The 10,975-nt window shown below is 48.8% G+C and overlaps 1 protein-coding gene across 1 annotated transcript in view; it reads right to left on the bottom strand.

Moving 5' to 3' along the window:
• The window catches only part of LOC103608963 (glycophorin-C-like), a 43,800-nt gene extending 33,156 nt beyond the window's left edge, over positions 1-10,644 (bottom strand). Inside the window, exon 1 of the mRNA XM_008593346.1 lies at positions 10,417-10,644. Coding sequence (XP_008591568.1) covers positions 10,417-10,456 — 40 coding nt within the window. The 5' untranslated portion in view covers positions 10,457-10,644. The remainder of the gene's footprint in view (positions 1-10,416) is intronic.
• Between the last annotated feature and the right edge of the window lie 331 nt (positions 10,645-10,975).

Raw genomic sequence — 10,975 nt, 5'->3', positions numbered from 1 at the left:
AAAAATGTGCAGAAATTAAAATTTACAATAACTAAGGGCAGGAGCATTCCCTCAGAAGTTCCCATTGCTTACGGATCCGAAGAAGACCCCAGGCCAAGGTGAGAGGGAGGTCGGGGAGAGGACAGGACAGATGAGTCAGTGCTGTAGTGAGAGAGTGGGAAGGACTGGGTGGGGACTTCCGGTGCCCACCAGCTGTGTTTGTAGAATTTGTTTTGGTTTAACGTCTGTCCATTTTAATTTATTATTTACTGGCCTCTGAGTACAGGCCAAGATCTGGCCTAGGAACTACTGAGGGTATGAATGTTAAAAGGCACTTCTGGCATTAGCACTGCAGTAGTCCTGAGAGTCGATCTTCCGGTCACCCATGCAATCACCCGTTTGTTTCAAAGCCTCTCACCAAACACCTCTTTGTGCCAGGCCCCATGTGGGGGGTAGGTGGGGTCACGGAGCCCCTCGGGAGGTCAGAATTCTGGGAAGGAGACAGACATAGGAATCTGTCAGGGATGCAAAATGTCCCCAGGGCCATGATAGGTGGCTTTCTAGGGTTGGAAAAATTTTCTGTGAGGTGGGAACGTATAAACTGGGCCTTAACAGACATGCAGGTGTGTGTGTGGGTACCCAGAAAGCCCAGAGAGCCTGATGCAGGCAGGGGTGAAGGTGGGCGGAGGGTTGCAGCAGCCCCATTGTGGAGCGGTCTTGACCACAGGAAAGGGAGTGATAGTGGGTGACAGTGGATTGGGGCTGGACTGCAGGCTGGCAGGGTCTGAGTGTCTGAGTGTGGAGCTCCGGCAGTGACTTTCCAGGCACAGCTCCTGTGGTTGGCACACTCCCCACTCCTCAGGCTGGCCTGTGCTGGCTGTGGGGTCTGACAGCCTGTGCCCACAGCCTGGCTGTGCCCTCAGTGCCTGGGAGCCCTGTAGCAGGTTATCTCCCCTGAGCCTCCAGTGTTTCATCTGAAAAACAGGTAAGAAAATGCCTGTCACACCAGGATGGAGTGGTGCCTGGTGTAAGACCATTGCCAGGGCTTGGCATGTAAGCACCAATGTTGTTACATTATCAAAGAACAGCAAAGAACAACAGCGGTCTGCAAGGGAGATTTTTGAGGTCACCAGCGGCCGCAGGCTAGGCTCACCACGGTAAGTGCCACTAGCAACCACCACCTCAGATACCACTGCTGCTGGGCACGGGACCAGGCTCTCAGGCGCCCGTTCTTTACGTGACTCCCATGAAGGAGCTGTTATTACTTCCACTTACAGATGAGAAAACAGGCTCTGAGGGTTTTTTGTATCCCTCCTAAAGCCAGTAAACACTGGGGATGGGATCAAACTCAGGTCTGACTCCACAGCATGGGCGGGGCTCTGGTTTCTGCCTCCAACTCTCCCCGTGATGAGGACACATCATGTCACTTCTGGGGTACACTTCCTCATGGGGGGCCAGGGAGCTGATAGGAAACGGACAAAGGAGGTAAGCAGGCACTTCCCCAGAAGGTAACAGAATGTCTGTGGAGGTAAGAAAACATGTGCAGCCTCAGGTGTACTTACACAGGCACAGTCCAAAGCGACAATGTTTTTTTACCCATCAGTTTGAGATAAAGACTACATAGTGTGAGTGAGGATGTTGGGAAGTGGAAGCTGTCACAGGCCACTCGTGAGCATTAGAAACTGGTGTGACCTTTAGGAGGGCAGTTTCTCAGTATTTAGTAACATTTTAAATGTACACACTCTGTCCCAGAAATTAAATTCTGGAGTGGGGGAATTTATCCTAAAGGTATGGAAACATATGCATGTAAAACCCTACTTACAAGGATTGTCATGGCAGCACTGCGTCTGGTTAAACAAAAATTAATGAAGTCTGTACACAACCTGAATGTCCATTAGCAGAGGAATAGGTTAAATCAAAGAACCAGTACATTCATATTTTCATATAATTCACACTCTGCAGCCCTGAGAAGAATGAATTAGTCCATATATGGTGATAAGGTATAATTTTTAAGATATGTTCTTACAGAAAAAAGCAAGACGAAATGGAATGTATAAAATAGGCTTCATTATGTAAAATAAGAAGTAATTGTATATGCATATAATACTTCTGAAGGATTCTCATCAGACAATAAAGTAATTGCCCTTGAGGTGAGAAGATGTCTTTCTCTTTCCTTTTATTAACTCTTCATTCATTGTTCAAACTCTCTTGTTTGTTTGGTTTTGTTTTTAGCTTGAGCTTGTTGAGCTGGGAAGGTGTTTTGGTTGGGGTCTCAGAAGGGCATGAGATGTGTATGTGTTCTGACACCCAGAGGCAAACTGACTTGGCTTGTCCAAGCTCTCACTGCTGCTGAGGGGCCTCCTGCTCCTTGCAGACAGGTTTATGTGTTCCTGTTGCAAACACACGAGTCCACAACACTCTGCTTCTTAAGCTGTTTTGCAAGTTCCCAGAAACACATGGGACCCTTGGAAAGTTCCAGTGCTGACTGTGCCAATGCCATGTGACTCCCAGCGCCACCATATCTGGAGGGATTGAGCAATGGCTGGGCTGGAATTTCATCTGGCACTTAATGCAATTCTCTCTGCTTCTGCCAGAGGCAATGAATTCTATATAAAGCTGCCAAACCTGGCCGCCTCCTCACTGAGCGCTGACCCCTTCCATCCAAGGGTAAGGCTGTTGCCTTGCTGTGCATGACTCACAATAACTGTGTCATTTGGGCCTAAGAGAGTCGGCTGAGCCAGCTGGGTAGGGCAGGCCTGGCCAGCGGAAGTGGGTCCTTTGCACTCTAATCTCTGGTTCTGAGGAACAGCTATGTAAACTGAGACAGGATATAGACACATCCTGCCTGAGTTAGCAGCAAGAAATAGGGCCCCAAGGTTCTTCCACAGTAGAGATCTTACCATAAATCAAATCTGAAGGGTAATCCAGATGGTATGCAAGTGAAGGCTGCAACCCCACCAGTCCAGGAAGGGAGGATCTGCAGCCATTGGTCAAGGTCTGAAAGGAATCCTAGAGAATGGCTTGCGGGATGGGGGCCGGGGCAGGCCAGGCTGTCTTCTTCAAACATGGGAATGTCTGCAGCCTGTACTTCCTCAGTGCTTGAACTGGAATGGTTACAGTGTCTCTGTCTCCTTAACTCAGGCCTTACCACACACACACACACACACACACACACACGCTCAAGTCAGGCACGCACATGTAAGCACTAACACCCATGAACTAACTCATGGATCCACAATCTCATGTGAAATTAACATAAAAGTGCCTGACATTTACTGAGCACTCAGTATGTGTCATTATCTGTGGTAAGCCATTTATGCACACTTAATTCTCACAACCTGATGAGTGGTATCTTATTATCATTACCATTCTGAAGATGACAAAACTGGAGATAAGTGAGGTTGGCTTGCTAATAAGTGGCTAAGGTCATCCCAAAGCAGACGGGCCCAGGCTTCCATGCACGACTGGTATCTGTGCACACCTGGACTGACCCAGGCAAGCTCATGGGCACATGCACTGTCTTGTGCACACACAGGCACATAGCACATACCTGCAGACCTAAGCCACACTCACTGGTGCCCAAGTTTGGGCAAGGTGAGGCCTCATGACCACCCTGATTTCAAAGACTTATAAGTGGAGAGTCAGTGTCTCCACTACCCACATAATTAACATAGTAATAATTTAACATAATCATATAGTCTCAAATTATCTCCTCTCTGAAAGCCTCTGTTGGGAAAATGGAACAAATTGGTTAGGCTCCCCTCGCCTTGGAGCCAGTTCAGGGCAGTTCAGTAAACATTGTGTGTGTATGTGGAGTATGTGCACCTGCAAGGTAGCACCACTTTGGCTAGTTTTTACTGCCTCAGGCACCCGCCCTGCATGGTCATGTTTTTCCATACCTGCAGCTTCCAAGGACCATGTAGCCAGTTACCCAGCTTATAGAACTGCATGAAAGGGTCTGGTGACCCAGCCTGGCATGTGAAGGGTTTGTGACCTGGTCTGTGAATGGGCTTGAGGGGTCTGGGAGCTACAGACCCAGCCCTAGGTCAACCATTGGCCCAGTTGGTGCAGGATTACTGGCAGGTAAAAGAGCCCGACAACTAGTGTTGTTGTCTAGCTTTACAACTGGTGTCACAACAGGATTAAGAGCTAGACAATTGGTGCTGTGAGCAGGATATGCAACATCAGCCTTAGCCTTAGCCTCGCAGTACCCCATGTTGTAGCCAGACAAATTGGTGTAGTTGGGCAGGATTAAGCCACATTTGGCGTAGCCTGTGACAGGACTCTGAGCAGGTACAGGAGCTAAAAACACTTGGAAGAAGGAGGAAATGTGGCTATTTGTGAATATGCTGTGCCCTATGGCCACCTTTCTGTTGACTAGGACCTGGTTGCTGCACACTGTAGTGCAAAGCAGCATACACCAGGTACTACAACTCAAAACCCCTTGGGAGGAGGAGGAAATGTGGCTGTCTTTGAGCATGTGGTGCCCGGTGGCTACTTTTCTGCTGATCGGAGCCTGGCTTTTGCTCACTCTGCTGCAAACTGATGGAGAGCTGAAGCGGAAAGCAGAGTTGTTGGTGGATGATGTGCAGCTATTGGCAGAATCGAGGCAGAAAGCAGAGTCATTGGAAGCACGGATAAATGTCCTGTAGGACGACGTGCAGCGACTGGCCACTCCTGCCCCTCACACCAGGCAAGACAACCAACCCAATGGTGAGTTGGGGGAAACTGTGCATCTCCAGGCACCACCTGTTGTGCACGAGAAATTGAGGCATGAGCAGCCTATGCGACCAGATGGACAATCGGTGGGTGATCCACAGGTGACCCAGTTCACTGCCTATGTCCTGTATACCCAGCTTGAACTGGTTGACTTGGGGAGACAGTTCAGGCAGAAACATGGGGAGACCCTGGCTGCTTGGCTGTTGCGCTTATGCGACCTAGGGGTGGATAGTGTAATGTGCTCTAGTGAGGAGGTGAAGAAATTGGCCTCCATCATCATGCACCCATCCCTGAGACAACGGCTGCCAAATAGCTGCAGATATGCACCTGGACAAGGTAACCACTCCTTGAGGGAATGAGTGAATGCAGCTGCCCGAACCATGTGGGCAAATGCTGGAGAACTGCCCAAGATTGTTAGTAAATGGCAAACGTATGCTGAGCTGGTCCAAATCATTAGGGAGCTGGGGATACGGCAGTCCATGTTTAATGTGAACACTCGTGGCCAGACAATGAAAACTTTACAGGCAGCATAAGAGACATAGTGCTGCAAAATGCCCCATCAATGTCCTTCGGGTCTCTAATGGCCATACTGGCCACATACATTGGTAGTCCTATACATGAGGTAATGACCATGATAGCTGGCTTGGGTGACGTAGAGGATAGCAGACAAGCAAAAGGGGTCTAAGGCCAAACCCCCAAGAAATACTCGGGATTTTATCCCAAAGGGACTAAGCAAGACTAGCCATAAGCACATGTGGCTTGACTTGCTTGCAGCAGGGGTTGATAAAAAGAAAATTGACCAGCAGCCAAATGCAGTCCTGTTTGCCTTGTGGCAGCAATTGTGCCCTGAACAGCGTTTCACCAAATGTCCAGAAACAGGTAGCAAGGTATGCTCAGTGGATTTAAAGGACTTTTTGGTTGTTCCTGAGGAGGCAGATGAATTGTTCCATTTTGATTAGGGAGCAGGCCAAGGTACTTGTCTTTTAGGGGCAGGTGAGGACCTGAGGCCTCATGTTGAATTGGCAATATATTTGTCAAGGACAAATGTGCAGTGTGTTTTGGCATTGGTGGATACAGGTGCAGAATGTAGCCTGATACATGGCAATCCTGATAAGTTTCCAGGGGCCACAGTTCATATATGGAGGACATACTACTGAGGTCAAAGCTGTGTCATTGCCATTGGGCATAGGAAGATTATCTCCTCATGTATATACTGTATATATATCTCCTGTAGCTGAATACATACTGGGTATGGATGTACTTTATGGTTTGTACCCGCAAACAACAGTTGGAGCATTTTGGCTGCAAATATGGACAGTAAAGCCTATGTTACGAGGATATGCTAAACATGACCCACAGGTGTTACCCAAGCCAAGCCATGTAGTTAATGTAAAGCAGTATTGCCTATCTGGAGGACATGCAGCGATAAGTGCTACTGTATTGGAATTAGAGAGAGTTGGTATTATTTGTCTGGCTCAGAGCCCATTTAATGCTCCGGTATGGCCAGTGAAAAAGCCTGATGGTACCTGGAGAATGACTATAGATTATAGAGAACTGAACAAAGTAATGCCTCCTTTGCATATGGCTACACCTTCAGTTCATGACTTGATGGATCAGCTGATGACTCAGCTGGGAACTTATCTTTATGTATTGGACCTCGTAAATGCTTTTTTCTCCATTCCAATCTTGGCTGATAGCCAAGATCAGTTTGCCTTCATGTGGGAACGAAGACAGTGGAACTTACAAGTATTACCCCAAGGTTATCTGCATAGCCCAACCATCTGTCATGGTTTGGTGGCTGGGGACCTAGACAAGTGGACTAGGTCCAGCACGGTTATAATGTTTCACTACATTGATGATGTGTTATTAACCTCTGACCCTCTTGCAGATTTAACCCAGGTAGCTCCAATGCTGCTAAGTCATTTGGAACAATGTAGGGCTGTCATTCAGATTCCTGGGAGTGGTCTGGTTGGGTAAGATGAGGGTCATCCTAGAAGCTATTATAGATAAGATACAGGCATACCCTCAACCCACAATGGTAGCTCAGCTACAGACATATTTGGGACTTTTGGGGTATTGGAGAGCTTTTGTACCCCATATGGCCCCAAAGGCATGCACACTATATGCATTGACAAAGAAAGGAGCCCTTTGGGATTGGACTAAGGAAGTAGAACAAGCTATCAGGCTACAAAAAGGGCAATATAGCAAGTACAAGCTTTACAAGTGGCCAACCCCACTAAGCCGTTTGAGTTAGACATACATATAACCCAGGAGGGGTTAGGATGGGGTTTGTGGCAGAAACAAGACTGATTCCGCACACTCGTAGGATTCTGGTCTCAGCTCTGGAAGGGTGCTGAAGTGCACTACACCCTAATAGAAAAGCAGTTAGCAGCTGTGTATTCTGCCTTGATAGCCACTGAAGCTATCATAGGAACTGCCAAAGTCCTAGTAAGGACAACATACCCCATAACAGGTTGGCTGCACACATGGGCAACCAACCCTGAAATGGGTATAGCTCAGACTCCCACTTTGTCTAAATGGGGAGCATATATAGAACAAAGGAGCACTGTGTCAACGAGTCCTCTGTTCAAAGAGCTGCAAACCGTGCTAGGCCCTGTAGAGGCTGTGGAGGAAACTTTGACACAACCGTTACCCATGGAGGTGGAAGCTACTCCTTTTCCTGAGGGACAGGGACCTATCACAGAGGAAGCTTGGTATACAGATGGCTCTAGCATGGGACCTTCAGCATCATGGACAGCTGTTGCTGTTCAGCCCTCAACAGATACCATGTGATATGAAAATGGCATAGGACAAAGCAGTCAATGGGCTGAACTGAGAGCAGTATGGATGGTGATAAAAATTGAGCCTCGGTCATTAACCATCTGTACTGACAGCTGGGCTGTGTACAAAGGTTTAACCCTTTGGATCTCTACTTGGAAATATCAACAGTGGATGGTAGACCACCGACCCCTGTAGGGACAAGCCATGTGGCAAGAGTTATGGGAATTAAGACATGAGAAAGAAGTAACTCTTTTTCATGTCACGGGGCACTTCCCCTTAGCCAGCCCGGGAAATGATGAAGCTGATGCCTTGGCTAAGGTAAGACGGCTGGAGAGAGCCCCCGCTACTGATGTAGCCCAGTGGTTACATCAATGAATGCAGCATGCTGGCAGTAAAACCATGTGGATGGCGGCTCAAAGATGGGCCTTGCCTATAAAGTGGGAAGATGTAGTGAATGCCTGTCGGGCTTGTCCAGTGTGTGCTCAAGAGAGTCCACACCCCCGGCGGATGCCCCATACAGATGGGCAAATAACTTGAGGAAGGGTGCCCCTGACTCGATGGCAAGTAGACTTTGTTGGACCACTGCCAAAGTCAGAGAATTTCAGATACATCTTCACAGCTGTTGATACAGCTACTGGTCTTTTGTTGGTATGGCCTTGTAATGCCCCAGACAAGGTAAACACTGTGAAGGCACTGAATAGCCTTACTGCTATGTATGGCTGGCTTATAGTTATAGAAAGTGATAATGGAACCCACTTTACTGGACATGGGGTTCAGAGATGGGCCTCCCAGTTGTCCATTCAGTGGAAGTTACATGTGCCATATTATCTCCAGGCGGCAGGAATGATTGAACGGTACAATGGCCTTTTAAAAAGGGGACTAAGGCTATCTACCCAACCCCCATCCCTGAAGGGGTGGGCACGGTGATTATGGCCGACAGTCAGAATTCTAAATGAGAGATCCTACAAGGGCAGACCCTCTCCAGTGGAAGCTCTGTTGCATAGGGCTGCAGCACCTATACATCTGCAAGTCACTACTAAAGATAAGCTTTTGAAGCCAGGATATGGCAAGAATGGAAATATTCTCTTATCGGCCCCAACCTGTTTGCAACAGGGACAGACAGTACAATGGGAATGGCCCTTGAGAACAAAAGCCCCCCATATATGCTGGGTAGGTTTAATAGGGCCTTGGGGAAAAGGATTAGAGGAAGGCTTACAAGTTTCACCTTGGGTGACAAGTACCTGGCCTACTCGAGTAACTACATCTGCAAGTCACTACTAAAGATAAGCTTTTGAAGCCAGGATATGGCAAGAATGGAAATATTCTCTTATCGGCCCCAACCTGTTTGCAACAGGGACAGACAGTACAATGGGAATGGCCTTTGAGAACAAAAGCCCCCCATATATGCTGGGTAGGTTTAATAGGGCTTTGGGGAAAAGGATTAGAGGAAGGCTTACAAGTTTTACCTTGGGTGACAAGTACCTGGCCTACTCGAGTAACGGTGACATGGCCTGGAACAGATGAGTGCTCTATTCCAAAGGGCACATTTGTATTATCATTATGGCCAATTATGAGTTCCCCCTATACTGTTACATGTAGAACCTACAGATCCAACAGTGTTAGCAGATAAAATATGGTATCATAAGCCAAGTAAGATACCTACTCCTGCAACCATCCTTTCTCAGGATGGCAAACTGGCATGTATCTTACCAGAGGGGCGAGAACTTCCCCTATTGGTACCAATAACTCTTCTGTCTTTTGGCCTATAGTGTTCTGGTTGCGGGCACTGCACCAGAGTCGTGTGATCAATGTGTTGGCCTGCTGAATATGCATTGAACTGCCCATCAGTATGACTGCAGGATTTGCATGGAGGATTACACCAATGGTTACTACTAACCAGACATACGCGGCTGACAGTCAAAATGACAGAGCTACAAGCCTTAAGGCATATTGAATGGACAATAAGTTATGTAAATATAAGGGTCATTTATCCTTGCTAAGGGAACATTGTGGAAGATTCTGAACTCGTAGATTGTATGGCAAGGGACCCTGAAGGGGTGGCTGGTTGGGAAAATGGAACAATTTGATCAGGCTCCCCTGCCTGGGAGCCAGTTCAGGGCAGTTCAGTAAACATTGTGTGTGTGGGTGGAGTATGTGTGCCTGCAAGGTGGAGCCACTTTGGCTGGTGTTTACTGCCTGCGGCACCTGCCCTGCATGGCCATGTTTTTCCAGACCAGCAGCTTCCAAGGACCATGTGGCCAGTTACCTAGCTCATAGACCTGCGTGAAGGGGTCCGGTGACCCAGCCTGGCATGGAGGGGTCTGGTGACCCAGCCTGGTGTGTGAAGGGTTTGTGACCCAGTCTGTGAATGGGCTTGAGGGGTCTGGGAGCTCCAGACCCAGCCCTAGGTCAACCATCGTCCTAGTCGGTGCAGGATTACCGGCAGGTAAAAGAGCCGCAACAACTAGTGTGGTCGCCTAGCTTTACAATTGGCGTCACAACAGGAGTGAGAGCTAGACAAGTGGTGCTGTGAGCAGGATACGCGACATCAGCCTTAGCCTTAGCCTCGCAGTAGCCCCTGTCATAGCCAGAGAGCCTCTAGTGATCAGACTTAGCCAGGGTGGGGAATAAAAGGGATATAATTCATTATTTAAAAAATAAAATTTTAGTTTATACTGCAAAAGCCCAGTTGCGGGGGCGCGGGGAGAGGCCCAGCAGTGCTTCTGAGCGTCTATAAAGAATCTCACCGCATATGATTTCCTGTCAAGAAAGAATCATGTGCTGGTTTTAAAAAGCAAGCAAGCAAGCAGTGAGGAACTGCAACCGCCAAGAAGGTCAGGGCCAGCGGATCCCTCCACCATCGCGCGCCTGCCTCGCAGCGGGAGTGGAGAGCAAGTCCCTGAGAAGGTCCCCGCGGGTCCGGAGCACCTTTCCGACCGGAGCCGGGGGGCGGCGACGTGCCGTTGAGGCTGCTCATCGCCCGCTGGTCCTGGGCGCGAGCCAGGCAGAGGCCGAGGGGACGAGGGGAGGGGACGGAGCGGTGGCGAGGGTCGCGCTGGAGGGCTTCTGACCCTCAGCAGTGGGAGGAAGCGGCACTTGGGTCACACTCCTCTGGCGCGGGCCGAGGGGAGGGGCTCCGGTCCGGAGATAGGCAGACTTCATTTATTTTTTTTCTGCAGACTTGGCTGGTGGGGTTTCCACCCTTAAAAAACAAAACAACAACACGCACACACCCGCCCACTTCTGAACTCTACTGTGCTCCAGCTTTCCTGCGCGAGGATCACATTTTTCTAACTATGTTTCTGTTTCCATCTGCGACTACCAGATACAGAGGATGTGGCTGAGAATTCCCCCCTGTGCAAACGGAAAAACTCCCAGATGTGACATGATGGCCTGGTCGGACACCATCAGGGCTGGTGACCAAATAGGGACAGACCTGTGTTTGAGTCTTGGCTGGCTGCTCTGGCTGCTCCGGCACTTGGTAGTTCTGCGGACT

Source organism: Galeopterus variegatus, unplaced genomic scaffold (genome assembly GCF_000696425.1).
Source record: "Galeopterus variegatus unplaced genomic scaffold, G_variegatus-3.0.2 Scaffold9021, whole genome shotgun sequence".
NCBI classification, from domain to species: Eukaryota; Metazoa; Chordata; class Mammalia; order Dermoptera; family Cynocephalidae; genus Galeopterus; species Galeopterus variegatus.
This window is presented reverse-complemented; position numbering and strand designations above follow the sequence as displayed.